At 46.0% G+C, this 21,106-nt stretch overlaps 1 protein-coding gene, 1 non-coding gene and 1 pseudogene across 2 annotated transcripts; 2 read left to right on the top strand and 1 right to left on the bottom strand.

The window, feature by feature from the left end:
• Positions 1-10,531: 10,531 nt before the first annotated feature.
• Positions 10,532-10,605, bottom strand: TRNAT-AGU (transfer RNA threonine (anticodon AGU)). The gene has a single exon. It is a non-coding gene; the product is annotated as a tRNA-Thr (tRNA).
• Positions 10,606-16,117: 5,512 nt separating this feature from the next.
• LOC109733182 (cytosolic sulfotransferase 5-like) lies at positions 16,118-17,679 on the top strand. The gene has a single exon (XM_020292373.4). It carries the CDS (start codon positions 16,124-16,126, stop codon positions 17,246-17,248), a length of 1,125 nt encoding a protein of 374 aa, XP_020147962.3. The 5' UTR covers positions 16,118-16,123; the 3' UTR covers positions 17,249-17,679.
• A 269-nt stretch (positions 17,680-17,948) lies between these two features.
• LOC109733191 (cytosolic sulfotransferase 1-like) lies at positions 17,949-20,677 on the top strand (annotated as a pseudogene).
• Positions 20,678-21,106: the final 429 nt, after the last annotated feature.

The raw sequence follows: 21,106 nt of genomic DNA, 5'->3' as shown, positions 1-21,106 counted from the left end.
AAGTCAACACAAAACCCAATGACATCCTCTGTATGATGGCCCATGGAGATGCTTCCTTCTGGCCTAGCGTGGTTACGGACATATTTCTTTAGGACTCCCATGAACCTCTCAAAGGGGAACATATTGTGTAGAAATACGGGCCCCGGAATGACAATCTCGTCGACTAGATGAACTAGGACGTGCGTCATGATATTGAAGAAGGATGGTGGGAACACCAGCTCGAAACTGACAAGACATTGCGCCACATCACTCCTTAGCCTTGGTATGATTTCTGGATCGATCACCTTCTGAGAGATTGCATTGAGGAATGCACATAGCTTCACAATGGTTAATCGGACGTTTTCCGGTAGAAGCCCCCTCAATGCAACCGGAAGCAATTGCGTCATAATCACGTGGCAGTCATGAGACTTTAGGTTCTGAAACTTTTTCTCTGGCATATTTATTATTCCCTTTATATTCGACGAGAAGACAGTCGGGACCTTCATACTGAGCAGGCATTCAAAGAAGATTTCTTTCTCTTCTTTCGTAAGAGCGTAGCTGGCAGGACCTTCATACTGCTTCGGAGGCATGCCGTCTTTTTCGTGCAAACATTGCAGGTCCTCCCGTGCCTCAGGTGTATCTTTTGTCTTCCCATACACGCCCAAGAAGCCTAGCAGGTTCACGCAAAGGTTCTTCGTCACGTGCATCACGTCGATTGAAGAGCGGACCTCTAACTCTTTCCAGTAGGGTAGGTCCCAAAATATAGATTTCTTCTTCCACATGGGTGCGTGTCCCTCAGCGTCATTCGGAACAGCTACTCCGCCGGGACCCTTTCCAAAGATTACGTGTAAATCATTGACCATAGCAAGTACGTGATCACCGGTATGCATGGCGGGCTTCTTCCGGTGATCTGCCTCGCCTTTGAAATGCTTGCCTTTCTTTCGACATTGATGGTTGGTCGGAAGAAATCGACGATGGCCCAGGTACACATTCTTCCTGCATTTGTCCAGGTATGTACTTTCAGTGTCATCTAAACAGTGCGTGCATGCGTGGTATCCCTTGTTTGTCTGTCCTGAAAGGTTACTGAGAGCGGGCCAATCGTTGATGGTTACAAACAGCAATGCGTGCAGGTTAAATTCCTCCTGTTTGTGCTCATCCCACGTACGTACACCGTTTCCATTCCACAGCTGTAAAAGTTCTTCAACTAATGGCCTTAGGTACACATCAATGTCGTTGCCGGGTTGCTTAGGGCCTTGGATGAGAACTGGCATCATAATGAACTTCCGCTTCATGCACATCCAAGGAGGAAGGTTATACATACATAGAGTCACGGGCCAGGTGCTGTGATTGCTGCTCTGCTCCCCGAAAGGATTAATGCCATCCGCGCTTAAACCAAACCATATGTTCCTTGGGTCAGCTGCAAACTCAGCCCAGTACTTTCTGTCGATTTTTCTCCACTGCGACCCGTCAGCGGGTGCTCTCAACTTCCCGTCTTTCTTACGGTCCTCACCGTGCCATCGCATCAACTTGGCATGCTCTTTGTTTCTGAACAGACGTTTCAACCGTGGTATTATAGGAGCATACCACATCACCTTCACAGGAACCCTCTTCCTGGGGGCTCGCCGTCAACATCACCAGGGTCATCTCCTCTGATCTTATACCGCAATGCACCGCATACCGGGCATGCGTTCAGATCCTTATACGCACCGCGGTAGAGGATGCAGTCATTAGGGCATGCATGTATCTTCTGCACCTCCAATCCTAGAGGGCATACGACCTTCTTTGCTGCGTATGTACTGTCGGGCAATTCGTTATCCTTTGGAAGCTTCTTCTTCAATATTTTCAATAGCTTCTCAAATCCTTTGTCAGGCACAGCATTCTCTGCCTTCCACTGCAGCAATTCCAGTACGGTACCGAGCTTTGTGTTGCCATCTTCGCAATTGGGGTACAACCCTTTTTTGTGATCCTCTAACATGCGATCGAACTTCAGCTTCTCCTTTTGACTTTCGCATTGCGTCCTTGCATCGACAATGACCCGGCGGAGATCATCATCATTGGGCACTGGTTCCTCTTGATCTTCAGCAGCTTCCCCCCTTGCAGCATCATTGGGCACATCGTCTGGTTCCTCTTGATCTTCAGCAGCTTCCCCCGTTGCAGCATCACCGTATTCAGGGGGCACATAGTTGTCATCGTCCTCTTCTTCTTCGCCGCCTTCCATCATAACCCCTATTTCTCCGTGCCTCGTCCAAACATTATAGTGTGGCATGAAACCCTTGTAAAGCAGGTGGGTGTGAAGGATTTTTCGGTCAGAGTAAGACTTCGTATTCCCACATATAGGGCATGGACAACACATAAAACCATTCTGCTTGTTTGCCTCAGCCACTTCGAGAAAATCATGCACGCCCTTAATGTACTCGGAGGTGTGTCTGTTACCGTACATCCATTGCCGGTTCATCTGCGTGCATTATATATAATTAAGTGTGTCAAAAACCATTACAGAACATCATGAATAGATAATTAAGTGACCAAATTAATAGAAGTTCATCATCACATTAAAACCAAAGTACATACATAGTTCTCATCTAACAACATATATATAGCTCTCCAGAGCATCTAATTAATTAAACCATACATTGAAACTATGTAAAACATTTCAATGCGAAAACAAATGCGATCATAATCGCAACCAAGGTAACAATTGATCCAACGGCATAATGATACCAAGCCTCGGTATGAATGGCATATTTTCTAATCTTTCTAATCTTCAAGCGCATTGCATCCATCTTGATCTTGTGATCATCGACGACATCCGCAACATGCAACTCCAATATCATCTTCTCCTCCTTAATTTTTTTTATTTTTTCCTTCAAGTAATTGTTTTCTTCTTCAACTAAATTTAACCTCTCGACAATAGGGTCGGTTAGAATTTCCGGTTCAACCACCTCCTAGATAAATAAAATCTATGTCACGTTGGTCGGCATATTTGTCATAAACAATAAATGAACCAAATAGTTAGAAAAAGATAATATATACCACATCCGAATCATAGACAGGACGAGGGCCGACGGGGGCGGATACCAAAACCATCGCACTATGTAATAAGAAGGAATAATAAAAGTAACAAAATTAGACAAGTATCTATCTAAAGTAAGAATTTTTTTTCTTTCAGAAAGAAGATAAGAACAAGAGGCTCACCACGGTGGTGCTGGTGACGAGATGGCGCGGGCGATCAACGGCGGTGAAGACGGGGACGGGACGTGACGGACCGCTAAACCTAGACAAATCTCGGGGAAAATGGAGCTCGGAGGTCGAGTTTCGAGAGGAGAAAGATTAACTAGTGTGGCTCAGACATTTCATCAAACACCTCATGTGCATAGGAGGTGAGCTAGAGCACCCAAATGCCCTCCCCTCGCCGGCCAGAAAAAACAGAGCACTGTGGAGTGCTCTGCTGTGCCGATGGGGTATATATAGGCAACTCATTGGTCCCGGTTCGTGGCACCAACCGGGACTAAAGGCCTTTGGTCCCGGTTGGTGCCACGAACCGGGACCAATGCCCCCCTTTAGTCCCGGTTGGTGGCACCAACCGGGACCAAAGGCCTTGTGCTGCCCCGCGTCAAAAGTTTAGTCCCACCTCGCTAGTTGAGAGAGCTCGAGAGTGGTTTATAAGCGCTGCTGCGCCCACCCTCTCGAGCTCCTCTCAACTGCAGGCTTTCGGGCCTGCCGTTCTCTTTGCCTGTGGGCCTACTGGGCCTTCTGCGGGCCTGAATCCTGGCCCGTGGATGGGTTTCAAGTCGTATTCAGGCCGTGGTGGCCCAGTAGGTGGCATAATTTTTTTTCTCTGTTTTTGTTTTCTCTTTTGCTTTATTTATTTTGTTTTGTTTCTACTTACAACGAAAAAACTTATTTATTTTATTCCATTTTGTTTCTAATTACTTATGTATTTTACTTTATTTATTTTATTTTTATTTATTTTACTGCTGCTATTTTTATTTATTTTACTGCTGCTATTTTTATTTAATTTATTAAGGTTTATTTATTTTAGTTACTATAGTTTATTTTATTTTATTTTATTTTATTTATTTTTATTTATTTTATTAAGGTTTATTTATTTTATTTACTATAAAAAATGAACATAGATGTGCCTATAGAGAAAATTCAACCTAAATTCATAATAAATTTCTATGAAATTCAAAGAAATTTACTGTGAATTTAGGTCAAATTCCCTGTATAAGGGCATATATTTTCACTTTGAGAGGAGCTCAACAAGGCAGAGAGGGACGGGCTTATAAACAGGTGTGAGCGCCCTTCGGTTGGCGAGGTGGGACTAAACTCTGACCGCTACTAGGACCAACCCTTTAGTCCCAGTTTGTGGTATGAACCGGGACTAAAGGGTGAGCCTCTGGTCCCGGTTCAAGCCACCAACCGGGACCAATGATGGTGGGCCAGGAGCGAGGCCCATTGGTCCCGGTTTGTCCCACCAACCGGGACCAACGGGGCCGGACGAACCGGGACCAATGCCCCACGAGGCCCGGCAGGCCCCTGGCCGCACGAACCGGGACCAATGCTCACATTAGTCCCGGTTCGTGACTGAACCGGGACTAATGTGAATATTGCCCTGTGACCAAAGCCCAGTTTTCTACTAGTGTACACATATATGCTTATATACGTTCTGAATTTTGAGATCTAGAAAACGTATTTATGTCGGAAAAAAATAACAATAACGAGCTCCCTAGGGCTCAGCCATCATATGCACTTGCCGCAAGAAGTATGCGGTACTTGAGCATGAGTTTGGTTCCAAAGCCGTTCATATGCACGGCCTATGCGATGGGGGGCCGAACGAGTGAAGATGCTCTTATGGTGGTATAGAGATTATCTCTCCGATATAATCATTCACTAGTCCTGCACAGACTCATGATCAACTTTCTTGAACGACGAACAATCTTAGTACTATCGACCTACCAACCTACCAACCTACCAACGCTGGACTTGATGGGCTCATCCACAACGAACTTGCCCAAGTTGGGATCCCTAATTTAACTCCTCGGGATGAACTGATATGAAGAATAAAACACGGGCATTTCTCGTGTCCTCAGATCACCAGACAGGCGACTGAGCTTCTGCATCCGAATGATCAAAAAATAGTTAGGTCAGTAATTTTTCAGCGTTTTGGCCGCCGGTCACTCGAGCAGAGCTGTTGAGCTTGGCTTGCAAGAGAAACAGCACCTACCAATCTACCATGCCCCAGCTTGAACCCAAGCAACCGGCAACACCCAACCCAACGGACAGTGGGAGCCATGGCTTTGAAGAACAGCGTAACATGGATGGGATCCCACGCTCGCACAGTTTCATTTTCGCAGCGAACAGTGGCAACCCCTGCTGTGTAGTAAGTTGAAAACGATGTGGCGCCATGAACGCAGCGAATGAAAAGGTTTGGGTGCCATGTGCCATGCCATGCAAACGAGGCATTTTTCTTGCCTCCCTCCTCTAGATACTATAAAGTTTGAGAAGCCATAAAGTTGGAGGCTATTGATACTAGGAACATGCATGGTGGCACCCCTCACTGTACCGGAGATGAACAGGACGGTGTCAGGAAAAGTTGCCTCAATCATGCATCTGCATCTCTCACTGAATCATGCATAGGTAGTTCAGGTCTCCAATCCAACCGCACCGTAAATATAGTCGGTGTGCATGATCAACCAAATCAATTATAAGAGTGTAAGACTAGCAGCGGGAGCTATGGCTTCCAGTAAGCGTTCGTTTCAAGCTAGGCAAAGCAAACGAATTGGCAAGTTCAATCAAACACGCTCGAGTAAATTGCAGAAAACCATCACAATTGTGGACGCGATTTCACAAAACTGCCACCTTTCGTTTTTTTTTTTCAAAAAACCACCACATTTGTGCCGATAGTTTTCAAATAACGCTGATCGAGCGTTTTGCCACGTCTGATAGCAAACCTGACCGGTTGGGCCCGCTGTCAGGTGCCACGTGGACAGGGGGCGACGGCGGCCGTCACGCGCCGTTAGACGGCGTCGCACAAAACCTAATGACCCGATCCAGAGCAGCCAGTTCCCCCTCTCCTCCCCCGACGCCCCTCCCCCCATGGCGACCGGCGGCGGCGGCGGCGGTGACGACCGGCGGCGGCGGCGGCGGTGACGACAGGGACGACCCCCACCTCTCCATCCTCGATTCCGCGGGCCTCTCCGCCCTTCGTAGCTCGCCGACGGTGCTCCCTGGTACTGCTAGCCCTGTTCGATCCGCCATTGCCGGCGTCAATGAGCGCGGCGAGGAGGTCAGCAGATTCAAAGCGAGCTCCGACGACCTTGAGTCCAGGGCGGCGGCCAATCTGGCCCAGGTATGGAAGGCCAATCCAGGGCATAGCCATCAGTACACATCCGGCCTTGGTGGCGTGGAGTGAGTTTTTCCCCTTTCCAGTTATTTCCTCTCGACAACCGTCGACCAAAGGCATCCACCACTTTAGTTTGCGTAACCCTACCCTCTCGACAACCGTCCACAAAAGGCATTCAACAAAAAGGTTTGGCTAACCCTACCCTATTCAATTCGGACCAGAATGCATATCAATAACACAATTCCATATGAGCAAATTCAACTAATATCATAGCTCCAAACACATATATAGTTCAACAAATATTCCATTGCACATTACAACATAGTCTTCACACACCACCATACATAGTTCAACATCATAATACTAAGGTTCATATTGGACCCCAATAGTCTTCACACCACACCATACATAGTTCAACAAATAACAACCAGCAAGGCAGAACACATAATACCAACAAACATCATACTTTACTCATTGCAAATTTCACTGATTTTCCTTATGTTCATCTTGTTCTCCTCCCCAGCCTTAAGCAAATCAGCTATGATATACTCAAGTCTTTTCTTCTCTTTCTTCAACTGTTCCATACCTTGCTCTGCTACATCATTCTTCCAATTACTAACCAACTCATCATTGCTCTGCTTGATCACTTGGAGTGCTATCTTCAGTTCCATATTCTCTTTCCCTAACCTAGCCCTTTCTTCATGGGCTTCAACTACAGCACTTTCTACATCACCATCCTCCATAATCTTCTTGTAATTCTCCTTCATCACATTCTTGTGAACTGTTGCAAAAAAAATGCTTGTTTCCTTGATGTGGTTGTGGTGCTTCTCCTGGATTAGCCTCTTCTCTTCTCCAAGCTTAACTATGAGCTTTTCTTTGGATTCATTCTCTTTGCTACTCTGCTCATACATATCCCAAAGTTTGCGAAGTGCATTTTTCATGGGTTCTGGCCACTGTGGGTCAATCCACTGAACCAGACCACAATTGTCTCCCTCCTGTAATATGTAGGGGAACGTAGTAATTTCAAAAAAATTCCTACGCACACGCAAGATCATGGTGATGCATAGCAACGAGAGGGGAGAGTGTTGTCCACGTACCCTCGTAGACCGAAAGCGGGAGCGTTAACACAACGCGGTTGATGTAGTCGTACGTCTTCACGATCCGACCGATCAAGTACCGAACGCACGGCACCTCCGAGTTCTACACACGTTCAGCTCGATGACGTCCCTCGAACTCCGATCCAGCCGAGTGTTGAGGGAGAGTTTTGTCAGCACGACGGCGTGGTGACGATGATGATGTTCCACCGACGCAGGGCTTCGCCTAAGCTCCGCAACGGTATTATCAAGGTGTAATATGGTGGAGAGGGGCACCGCACACGGCTAAGAGATCTCAAGGATCAATTGTTGTGTCTCTGGGGTGCCCCCCTGCCCCCGTATATAAAGGAGCAAGGGAGGAGGAGGCCGGCCCTAGGAGGGGCGCACCAAGTGTGGAGTCCTACTAGGACTCCCTAGTCCTAGTAGGATTCCATCTCCCATAAGGAATAGGAAAAGAGGAAGGGAAAAAGAGAAGGAAGGAAGGAAGGGGGCGCCCCCCTTCCCTAGTCCAATTCGCACCAGACCAAGGGGAGGGGTGCGGCCACCCTTGAGGCCCTTTTCCTTCTTTCCCGTATGGCCCAAAAAGGCCCAATACGTATTCCCGTAACTCTCCGGTACTCCGAAAAATACCCGAATCACTCGGAACCTTTCCGAAGTCCGAATATAGTCGTCCAATATATCGATCTTTACGTCGACTCCTCGTCGTGTCCCCGATCTCATCCGGGACTCCGAACTCCTTCGGTACATCAACATACATAAACTCATAATAAAACTGTCATCGTAACTTTAAGCGTGCGAACCCTACGGGTTCGAGAACTATGTAGACATGACCGAGACACGTCTCCGGTCAATAACCAATAGCGGGACCTGGATGCCCATATTGGCTCCCACATATTCTACGAAGATCTTTACCGGTCAGACCGCATAACAACATACGTTGTTCCCTTTGTCACCGGTATGTTACTTGCCCGAGATTTGATCGTCGGTATCTCGATACCTAGTTCAATCTCGTTACCGGCAAGTCTCTTTACTCGTTTCGTAACACATCATCCCGCAACTAACTCATTAGTCACAATGCTTGCAAGGCTTATAGTGATGTGCATTACCGAGTGGGCCCAGAGATACCTCTCCAACAATTGGAGTGACAAATCCTAATCTCGAAATACACCAACCCAACAAGTACCTTTGGAGACACCTGTAGAGCACCTTTATAATCACCCATTTACGTTGTGACGTTTGGTAGCACACAAAGTGTTCCTCCGGTAAACGGGAGTTGCATAATCTCATAATCATAGGAACATGTATAAGTCATGAAGAAAGCAATAGCAACATACTAAACGATCGGGTGCTAAGCTAACAGAATGTGTCAAGTCAATCACGTCATTCTCCTAATGAGGTGATCCCGTTAATCAAATGACAACTCATGTCTATGGCTAGGAAACATAACCATCTTTGATTAACGAGCTAGTCAAGTAGAGGCATACTAGTGACACTCTGTTTGTCTATGTATTCACACATGTATTATGTTTCCGGTTAATACAATTCTAGCATGAATAATAAACATTTATCATGATATAAGGAAATATATAATACTTTATTATTGCCTCTAGGGCATATTTCCTTCATAATAACAATAATTAATAACCATTTACTAAAACCTGCCTAATTCAGTGAGATAGCAGGACAGGGTAATAACAAATTTGTTCTAATGCACACCTTTGTTCTAATTAAAATGATGGAACAAATAACAAATTTAATAGCAGGACAACAATATCAGCTAACTAACACACATACTCAGTAGACAACACAACAAATTATTTTCAGTTAACATAGTAAAACCTGCCAAATCTCATCTAACAAATATATTGAGTTAACCATTCATTTCACCTGCCAGATTAATTCATCAAAACACAAAATAATACACCATTTTCATATAACTAAGTAAACTGCTGTCAGCTAACAAACAAACCTACATTCAGTTAACCTGCAACTAACCTCATTACCACATCCGTAAAACCTACGGCCAGTGTTGATTCCTTGAAAAACAACAGCCCTGTGCACAGCAATGTTGTGGCAGCACACCGGTCCTCCGGCAACAATGCCACACCACTCGGGGTCAACAATGGTATGCGGGATCTACAATAGTGCAATATAACTCATATATACTCCCAGAGCTCAAATCGATGGAAACCCTAACCCTAATCCACGGGCAAATCATACTCACATAGGTTTCGTCGTCGTGGGCGTTGAAGAGGGGTGACACAGAGTCCTCGCTGCTGGTTTCGCCGTCCTTCCAGTCGACCATGGCTGCGGCGGGTTTCGGCCGGCGGCCGGCGGCGAGAAATGAGCGGCGGAAGAGATGGGAGGCAGAGACTGGATCGAGAGCGAGGGGAATGGACGACTGGGTTCGGCTGCACCAGGCTTTGTGGGACGCCGTCTAACAGCGCGTGACGGCCGCCGTCTCCCCCTGTCCACGTGGCACCTGGCAACGGGCCCAACCGGTCAGGGTTTTTTGCAATTTACTCAACGCGCTCATTCATTCATTCATCCATTCATTCGATCGTCGCGGGTTCTTCTCGTCGGTCTTGGGCCTCTGCTCTTCCGCTTAATCTCCTGTCATCACAAATAGTAACGAGGTTGCATCAGAGAAACATTTGCAGGCCGTGATCAAGTAAAGACGAATGAAATGCACAACTTAGGCAACATTTCAAGTGTAAATGCGGTAAAATCTCCGGGCATCAAACCTACTGCTACTACTTTATTTTGCAGAAAAAGTGGCCTGCTCCAATACAGTGCAGACCCAAGCGGCATGACAACACAGGGTCAGCCTCAGCCGGCAGCGACAGGACATACACTGTGGAACTTTGATGAATTTCACATTGCTTAATTCCAAACGATAGCAATGGACCTCCTTAATTCCAAAGCCGAAGAGCAGAGAGAAACAAAAGAATACAACAAGTACGAGCTGTCGTTGTCTGCCCCCTGCGGAGCTGAAGCCAAAAAAAAAAGAAAGGGAGTGCTTTCATTGAGAGTTGAACTCAAGAATACAACAAGTACGAGCTGTCGTTGTCTGCCCCCTGCGGAGCTGAAGCCAAAAAAAAAAGAAAGGGAGTGCTTTCATTGAGAGTTGAACTCAAGACCTCCCGCTTACTAAACGGGTGCTCTAACCAACTGAGCTATGAAAGCATCTTGGGCCAGTGAAAATCTTGCTGCTCCACTTGCTGCAGCATTTGGTTTATAGCTAGAAGAGTTCACTATTCAAGCCCATTTCTATTTTGTTTGAAATACTCATCCCCCATAATTTGATTCAACGTTTGTACATATATTATCACAACATATTATTTCGGAACTTGGAAATTCAAATACATATCAAATTTAATGTTTTCAAAACTAACCTTTCGAATTCATACATAAATATGGTCCAGATAAAATAAGAATCCAAATAAAACATGATAAAAGCACAAGAAGCAAGTGCTATAAAGTACCCAATGGTGATCAACAAGATCTTTTTGGAGTTTGTTGCGAGCTTCTCAGCTCTCGATCCTTCGGTGTGCTTGAAGGAATGCTTGGATCCTATTTGAGTGATGTTATGGCTCCACTCTGGCACCATTGTAGAGGAATTGCATGTTCTCCGCGCCATCTCTCTTATTTTTTGATGATCATGGTGTGCAAGATAACAAAAAAAAGGGTAGTACGTAACATACCTGCTTACGTGCGTACACATGCAGATGCTTAACGCCACGTCGCGCTGGGCTTGGCTCATTTTGTAGACGCTTGACGCGAGGCATTCTTTGGTAAATTCAAAAAAAGTTCAAAATTTAGTAAATTCTTCAAGACAAAACTTTTGTAAAAACAAATCAAGGAAATTGTTCGTGACCTATTTTAAAACATTAAAAAATAAGCTCAAATTTCTAAGAACTTCCAAAAAATCAGGAAATTGTCGAAATTTTTAATGGTTTATTGGGATTTAAAATGTTCACTTTTTAAAAATGTTCAAAATTTAAAAAATCACAAATAACGTTTTTGTCAAAAACGTTTGCAGAATTCCATAAAAGTTCATGAATTCGAAAACAATAAACAAAAAAACCCACCAAGATTATGAAATTATATATAAAAAAAGATCCGAAAGCTTGCCAAAACCTGTTGAGAAGCGCCCGGAACCTTTAAAAAAACTGCTCCCACATTCGGTAGCGCTTAATGGGCCGACCCACACCTTGCTCACGTGAGCGATACCATCGATATATATTTGCCATGGCTATTTCTGTGTCTTTTTATCAGTTTTCTTCACTTTGGTTTCCATTTCCATTTTTATTTTCTTTTCTTATTTTCAAGTACACATCAACTTTTTACAATGCATAGTGTACATTTTTTCGTATACATGCATAATTTTTTTTAGATACCTATTGAACATTACTCAAATACATGATGAACATTTATTCAAATACATTTTTTTCAAATAAATGTTGAACATTTTGAAATAAGAATTGTAAATTTTTGGACTGGTAAAAAACATAGTTATAAATCTATGTGGACATTCTTTACATTGTATAAACATTTCTTAAAAGTTCCAAAACATATTCTTGAAATGAGTGAACATTTCTTTTAAATGTCACATACTACCTTTATTGAATCATACAATACTTCTCTTAAATTGCGAACATTTTTTACAATGTAATTTTGTTTTGAAATATTTGAACAGTTCTTAAATAATACATTTATTTTAAATTACGTGATTTTTTACATTGTGTAAATAGTTTTTTCAATTTTTTTGTTGAAACACATGAACATTTAAAGAAATATCATGAGCATTTCTTATTGAATGTTACCAACCTTTCTTAGATGTTGCACAAACATTATTTTCATACAACATGAATATTTTTTAAATGTGCGATGAAAACTTTTAAAAATTTAAGTAAAGAAATTATGAAATAAGCTTATTTTTTGGGAATACAAAAAAAATTAAATAAATAAGAAAAAACAAAAGAAACAAAACAAATGAACTAACTAACTAATGGGCCAACCCAGTACAGTGTCGCGCAGAGGCGAGACGGATGTTCCTTTTGTTGCGGGAGAGACATATCCACTCCCATATATATCGGCGACTATTACTAGCATATCCACTTACAACAATGTATATAGTCTCCTTTATGCCCTAAAAAAGGCTCCATTAAAAAAGTAATAGGTTTACAAGTGCTCCCCAAAAACATATTTGTTCTGAGTTTATCAGTTTATTAACTAGAACTAAAGCCAGTGTAACCAACAATGATCAGAGAAAAGCATACCAATGTCGCACTAGTTGCTAATGACAAAACTGATGGCCACCATGCACATGAGTTGAATACCAGGGAGCACACAAAAATTATGCCCAATGAAAGGTTGGGTCCTTTTGATCTACACTCTTCATCTGCGGTGGTTGCTGTTCTGGTGCGTTGGTTCTATGGGGACTTAGCACGACGACTTTCTGACTGTCTACTACAACAACATCTACCCGGCTCCGGCGAGGGAGGGGCGATGACAGCGGCACGCCTTCGGCTCGCTTCAGTGCTTGTACTCGTCGTTAGGTGGTCTACGGATCTTGATGTAATTTTTATTAGACTCGTCGCTTCGGTGCTTGTACTTCCCTAAGCATCACGACCAAGTCTATACTCCTAGTCTTCGGCTCGCTTCAGTGCTTGTACTCGGCTCGCTTCAGTGCTTGTACTCGTCGTTAGGTGGTCTACGGATCTTGATGTAATTTTTATTAGACTCGTCGCTTCGGTGCTTGTACTTCCCTAAGCATCACGACCAAGTCTATACTCCTAGTCTTCGGCTCGCTTCAGTGCTTGTACTCGGCTCGCTTCAGTGCTTGTACTCGTCGCTAGGTGGTCTACGGATCTTGTACTCGCACTAATCAGATCGTGCACTCCAAGTGACTCGCTTCAGTGCTTGTACTCGTCGCTAGGTGGTCTACGGATCTTGTACTCGCACTAATCAGATCGTGCACTCCAAGTGACTCGCTTCAGTGCTTGTACTCGTCGCTTGTACTCGTGCAATTCTGGTGCCATCACAAGCTCTTGCGCCAGCCCGTCCTTTGGTATCCTGCCCCCGACCCAGACAAACACAGCCCCATGATCCACTATGTGTGGGATGGCCTCCTCATTGCCTCATTCCACGAGCGTAACGAACCTTGCATCGTATTTTCCCATGAGTGTGGTGGACTCTTCACATCAACAACCGGACTACGTGACAGTGTGCTCCGTCCCCGTTGTTTCTTGAACCAAACCATGCCTGATTGTTCAGAACTAGCATAGTAGCTTCTACCAGCATCCTCCATCCGAAGAATGCCGGGTACTCTACTCAGTATGGGGAATGAAAGATAATGGTTATACTTTCAATGTTAACTTTTACCCGACAGGCCGATGCCACTAGGCTAGGCTTGCGGCATGAGTGAAATCTTAACAAGCTAGTTGTAATGGAAGGTGCAGCTAGATCACATTCCCACCATGGCAGACAACATTGGTGGTTGGTGCACCACTATAATGTTTTCAGCAACACAATGGTATTCAACACCGTGACTGGGGCATTCTGATGGACGCGTTGTCCAACCCTGCTTTATCTTCAGACATCACTAGTGGAGATGGATAACGCGCTTGTGACGTGTGGCGGTTCCGATGATATCACTTTGTAGATGCTTTTGTCATGTGGGATTACGAGGCAAAGGTTTGGGCCTTAAGGTCTCGGATTGATTTGACATTGGAGGTGTCACCACAACAACGAGCGTGAGTTGACGATCGAGCTTTATGGGCGTGTTCTGCACTACAACATTGATGGCAAGCCTCTAGGATTTTGTGGAATGCGACCAAGGCGAAGACAGCAACAGCACGCGAATTACTCCACATCGTTTCCGAGGGAACATTTGTTCGACCACCTTTCTTTGAGATGCAATAAGATTGATGAAAGATGAGATGCATGGCCGCAGAATGATATGATCCCTCCCTTGTAATATATCTTGAAATCTTTACCCTGGTTTGTTGCATCTTCCTAGTGTTCAGTCCAATTATGCTATGTAACTAGTAGTATATGTACTTGCATGTAAGTATGTTTTGGTTGGGATAAAGTAGCATTATTTTCGATCCAATCATCTCAAGGGACATGTCACTTTGGAGTGCACGATCTGATTAGTGCGAGTCGTTGGAGCCATGCGTGCATGCGTCAGAACCAGCCATGGCCCAACCGGCAGCACCAGCAGCTCCACCGATGAGTTCACCAGAGAGCTCACCGGAAGACGCCCTATCCGAAGAGAGCCTCAAGGGCTTCATATCCTCGCTCCCGTCAAGGGAGGGGTGGCCGCAGCCGCTCATCCAGTACAAGGGCTACTGGTTCAAGCCGGGGATGCTGGAGGGGGTCCTGCGCACCAGACGAGCCTTCCTGCCCCCCCCCCCCCCCCCCCCCACACACACACACCCAAATGACCACATTATGTAGATGTAACCAAACGTATCACTTTTGGTTATTTTTTGCAAAACACTACCAATTTGAGTTATTTGCCGCTTTGACCGTTTTAAGCACGTTTATGACAGGGCTAGCCACGTTAGTAGGCTGGCTGACGACGACACATATACGCCTGTTAGTGCCGCGGCGGTCCCAGGCTTGGTCGGACCAGATCGACCGTCAGTCAAAAATGAGCTCACTCACTCTCGTAGCTCACTCTTGGTCGGACCATGAGAAGTCCCAGTCATCGACCTAATAAAGCATCACGTCCAAAGTCTGTAACCGTCATCTATTTGTCCTTTGCAGTTGTGGTGCCCATCAGAAGCTCTTACGTCGGCCCGTCCTTTGGTATCCTGACCCCGACCCTTACAAACACAACCCCATGATCCACGATGTGTGGGATGGCCTCCTCATTGTGATGGATGCGTTGTCCAACCCTACTTTATCTTCAGACATCAGCGTGGAGATGCTTAACAAGCTTGTGACGTGTGGCGGTTCTGATGGCATCATTTTGTAGATGCTTTTTGTGATGTGGGATTACGAGGCAACGGTTTGGGCCTTAAGGTCTCGGGTTGATTCATCGGCATCGGAGGTGTCACCACAGCTTGATAGCTTGATTTAAAGGTGAGACGTCTAAGAGTGATTGCTATGCTCAACGAGCGTGTGAGTTGCTGATCGAGCTTTATGGGCGTGTTTCGCACTACGATATTGATGACAAGCCTCTAGGATTTTGTGGAATGCGACCAAGGCAAGGACAAGAACAACACGTGAATTACTCTGCATCGTTTCCGACAGAACAATACGGATGTACATAGACATGTTTTAGAATATTGATCCGTCTATTCTGTTTCGTATGTAGCTAGCCCGTATTGAAATCTCTAAAAAGACTTATATTTAGGAACGGAGGGAGTAATGTATTCTTGAAATCTTTGTCCTGTTTGTTGCATCCTTCTAGTGCTGTTCAATTATGCCATCTAAAGTTAATTAGTAGATGTACTTGGATATATATTTGGGTTGGGGTACAGTAGGATTATTTTCGGTGCAATCTCAAGGGACAATGTCACTTTGGAGTGCACGATCTGATTATTGCGAGTCGTTGGAGCATGCGTCACAACTCGATCGACGCTGGAGTGCTTCATTTTTATATATGTGCAGGGAGATGAGATGGAGTCAGACTAGCTAATTAGTTTAGGCGCCACGAGATCCTGCTCCCTCCATAAACTATAACGGCTCCATGTCGTCACCGCACCAACCGGCTTCTTCCCTACCCATTCATAGCCAACAAAAGATGGCCAGCTTCGCCTCCCCTCCCACACCAGCCATGGCCCAACCGGCAGCACCAGCAGCTCCACCGATGAGTTCACCAGAGCGCGCCACCGCCACCGAGAGTTCACCGGAAGACGCCCTATCCGGAGAGAGCCTCAAGGACTTCATATCCTCGCTCCCGTCAAGGGAGGGGTGGCCGCAGACGCTCATCCAGTACAAGGGCTACTGGTTCAAGCCGGGGATGCTGGAGGGGGTCCTGCGCACCAGACGAGCCTTCCTGCCCCGCGCAGACGACGTCGTCCTTGCCACGCAGCCCAAGTGCGGCACCACCTGGCTCAAGGCCCTCGCCTTCACCGTCGCCACGCGGTCCCGCCACGGCCTCGGCGCCGCCGACCACCCGCTCCTCACCCGCCACGCACAGCACCTCGTGCCGTTCATCGAGATCCCCGGCGCTGGCGGGGGACACGTCGACACCGACACGCTCCCGTCCCCGAGGCTCCTCGCAACGCACATGCCCATGTCGCTGCTCAGGCCGGAGACGCGGTCGCTGGGCTGCCGGGTCGTGTACCTGTGCCGGGACCCCAAGGACACGCTCGTCTCCAGGCTGCACTTCGAGAACAAGCTGGTGGCGCGGGCCGGCGGCGCCGGCCTGTCCATGGACGACGCCTACGACATGTTCTGCGAGGGGTTCTCGCCCTACGGCCCCTTCTGGGACCACTGCCTGGAGTACTGGGAGGAGAGCGTGGCCAGGCCGGACACCGTCCTCTTCCTCAAGTACGAGGAGATCAAGCTGGACCCGGCGCAGGTCGTGAGGAGGCTCGCGAGCTTCCTCGGCATCCCGCTAACCGAGGAGGAGGAGGGCTCCAGCGTGGCGGAGGAGGTGGCGAGGATGTGCAGCTTCGAGACGCTCACCGGCCTGGAGGTGAACCACGTCGGCGGCGTCAGCCACAGGAATAAGGTTCACGTTGATAACTCCGTGTTCTATAGAAAGGGAGAGGTTGGGGACTGGGCGAACCACATGAGCCGCGAGATGGGGGAGAAGCTCGACCGCATCGTCCAGGAGAAGCTCCAGGGCTCCGGGCTCGTGTTTTGAGCAAGAGCCATTTGTCATGTGTTCTGTTGTGCTTTCCACTCTGCTGCTCTATGTTGATTGTGGTTTAATTTCGGGAATAAGAATTAAACAGTCAAGCATATGGCCTCATCATAGGCTGGGATATCGATTCATTCACAGCTAGCTGCTGTGCAGCTGTGATTTTAGTGGTTGTATTTGTCTGAAAGAACGTAAACTGTATATTTACACACTGCGATAAATGCTTCTGGGATAGCAGGTGCAGGTTTACAGTGCGATAAAGTTATGTGCCGCATAATCCTATTATTGTATCAGTTTGTTCATTGAGGGGACAAAATTAGCACAAAATGCTGATTTCTTCAACTACAGTTTGATAGGGAGGTGCTAGGTCAAAAGATTATCTGAGAAAATCAAAAACCTGATCCCAGTGCGTACGTGGTGCAAGAAGATTACAAGTGTGTGAATTTTATCTGATACCAGTGTCAGACGTATACCATAAGCAAGCTGACATTTGAAAACCACGGGATTTTGTACAGAAAACAAATTAATAAGTAACCATTTGATAGCAGCACCTTTTGTTCGCACACTTTTGCAGGATCTTTCAGCCAGTATGGATTTGGTTAAAAATGTTTTGATTCCCTCAACTGCTACCTGAGTTTAGATTTGGTCACTCAGCCTTGTCCTTTAACATTCTAAAACCATCCAGGGTTAAGTGGTTTCACAGATGACAGTGGCCTTGTTTCTGACAGACGGGGCTAAGTGGATTAAAAGTTCCTGGGTTGGTGCCGTTCATCCAGAGTTATGGGTATAATTAGTCCTATTCCCAGAAATACTGCATGTGATATATCTCAACACAACCAGAAAGAATATCCTAGAAAAATGTTTATGTCAGGATAATATCAAAAACTTCGCAGATCTAGAAGTAAAAGTAACCAAAGTGCGTAAATTGGTATTCAAGCAGTCGAAAAATAAGGTGAAAAGCAGGGACGACCTATATTTTTCCCAACAAAAGACTCCTATGAAGACGACTGTCAGATAGTACCATATAAATGAACACTACATTGCTACTTGTTACAGTAAGAGTAGGGTTATACCTGTATGAAACAAATACAAACATCAAGTATTTAGCAAGGACTGATATAAAGAGGCATTTAGTTTGGGCAGCTACAACAGTTTAATCAAGAGCACACGTGTGCAGCACGAAAAGATGCTCAAAATCAAGAGTTCATGAAGCATATGTGTCACAACATAAGCATTTGGAAAGAGCAGAAATAGTTTATGAAGCTGTACCAAGAAGAAACTGACATTGATCCAGACCCAGGGTTGACTATTTTGCTGCGGAGACTGGAAATAATAAATTAATCCAGATAGCAAAAACAGCAAAAATGAGTTATTACAGTCATGTGCACTTTCCAGCACGCAAGTGAAATGCTCCTAGGATAGCAGGCTTACAGTGAGAATATGATTATCAGATAAAATTATCATATAATTTTCTATCATATAATTCAATTCCCGAGCTTGAAGAATTGTTATTCTCCATAGCTGAAAAACATAGGAGAAAGGCTACATCCCATGTATTAAATTAAATCGAATTACTAGTGGCAGCGTCAAGGTATATATTCTTCTGGTGATGTTTTGTGATGGACTGACACACTTGTTGAACTAAATTCATATATAGTCTGACGAAACTGAAACTCCAAAATTGCATATGCCCATGTCGCTGCTCCCGCCGGAGACGCGGCCGCTCGGCTGCCGGGTGGTGTACCTGTGCCGGGACCCCAAACACAACGCTCGTCTCCAGGCTGCACTTCAAGAACAAGCTGGCGGCGCGGCGGCGCCGGCCCGTCCATGGACGACGCCTTCGGCATGTTCTGCGAAGGGTGCTCGCCCTACGGCCCCTTCTGGGACCACTACCTCGAGTACTGGGAGGAGAGCGTGGCGAGGCCAGACACCGTCCTCTTCCTCAAGTATGAGGAGATCAAGTCGGACCCGGCGCGGGTTGTGAGGAGGCTCGCGAGGTTCCTCGGCGTCCCGCTGACCGAGGAGGAGGAGGGCTCCGGCGTCGCGGAGGAGGTGGCGAGGCTGTGCAGCTTCGAGACCCTCACCGGCCTGGAGGTGAACCAGGTCGGCGGCGTCAGTCACGGGAATAAAGTTCACGTTGATAACTCTGTGTTCTATAGAAAGGGAGAGGTAGGGGACTGGGTGAACCACATGAGCCGTGAGATGGGGGAGAAGCTCGACCGTATCGTCCAGCAGAAGCTCCAGGGGTGGGCATATAAAACGATGACCGAAGTACCGAACCGAACTAACCGTGACCGAACCCGAAGGCACCGAAACCGAATTCTTTCGTAAATTCGGCCAGCCAATCCGGAAAACCGAACTTCCTTCGATCAATTCGGGAGTACGTATTGAGTAACCGAATACACCGAAGAAATCGATCGACTCTTGAGAAACCCACGTAGCCACAGCCCACGCAGCCCAACTACTGGGCCTGGAGAGCGATAAATCTTTCTCGCAATTCCGCATGGCACCTCGACCCACGAGGCCACGACCGTAACCTAGCCGCCGCTCGCTACTCTCTCCACCGCCGCCCCCTACCTTCTACTTCTACCCATCCCCGCAGCCGGCGGCGTGCTCCACATCCACCTCTCGGCCTCTCCACCGCGGTGCTGCTGCTCGTGAAGATGGAAGATGACCGGCGAGGCGCCGACCATCTCCTCAACTGAAGCCCGATGTGCAGATTCGAGATGTATGTGACGGACGGTGGAAAGACGAGAGCGGGGAGGCGCACGGTCTCACAGATTTGGGGATCTAATTTTCAAGAGCAGGGGCAGATATGGATGAGGTAACGGAGGCATCGCATGAATTGCTGCTTGTAATTAGAGTGTATTTTTCCTATAATCGATATTCGGCGATGTAATATCTGTTGGCCGCCTGGATCTCTGTTGCTTGCACAATTTTCTTTTTGTCAGTTGTGCTCGAGACTGATTCTGTTTTGTTTTTGAGCCAAATCTCAAGTCTGGCGTTGTTCGGTCATAACCGAGACCGGAACCGAAGTCTACAGTACCGAAACTCTCGGTTAGTATTTTTCTAGGAAACCGTTTGGTCAACAAAATCTGGAAACCGAATCTTTAGACAACCCGAAGCACCGAACCGATCGGTTCGGGGGAACCGAATGCCCAGCCCTAGCTCCAGGGGTCAGGGCTTGTGTTTTGAGCAAGTGTCATCTGTTATCTGTTGTGTTTTCCTTTCCACTCTGCTTCTTCTTGTTGGGAAGAGCCCTATGTTGATTAATTGTGGTTTTATTTTGGGAATAAGAATAAAACATTTCAGCATATGGCCTCATCATAGGCTGGGATATCGATTCATTCACATCTAGCTGCTGTGCAACTGTGATTTTAGTGTTCTGTATTTCATATTAAAGAGTGTAAATGCTCCTGGGCGATGAAGTGATGTGCCACATAATCCTATTATTTTATCAGTTTGTTCATTGAGGGGACAAAATTAGCAAAAAATGCTGGTTTCTTCAACAACAATTTGATTGGTGCTAGGTCAAAAGATTGTCCGAGAAAAACGATAATGTCAGAGAAAATTAGAACAAAGAAAGGCTAAAAGATAATATGATCGAAAGTAAGGATAGGACACCGAGGAAAACAAGCACAGAAAATATGCTTATATATATGCCCTGAAACTATAAGATCAAGAGTAGAATATGCTTATCTCAAGGCAAAGCCCTGAAACTATAAGATCAAGAGTAGAATATGCTTATCTCAAGGCAAATACTATCATCTAATTTGCTAGTAGTATATATCCAACTACAATTGGGATTACAATCTATAGACTTAAAGCAAAAAAGGTAAATCGTGCTAGAGGACATATGTC

The sequence above is a fragment of the Aegilops tauschii genome, chromosome 2 (assembly GCF_002575655.3).
Source record: "Aegilops tauschii subsp. strangulata cultivar AL8/78 chromosome 2, Aet v6.0, whole genome shotgun sequence".
Lineage (NCBI taxonomy): Eukaryota > Viridiplantae > Streptophyta > Magnoliopsida > Poales > Poaceae > Aegilops > Aegilops tauschii.
The sequence above is the reverse complement of the archived record's forward strand: the minus strand, read 5'-3'. Positions and strand labels throughout refer to the sequence as shown.

Coding starts and splice junctions, on each gene's coding strand:
- LOC109733182 (XM_020292373.4), top strand. CDS start 16,124: ATGTCGTCACCGCACCAACCGGCTTCTTCCCTACCCATTCATAGCCAA.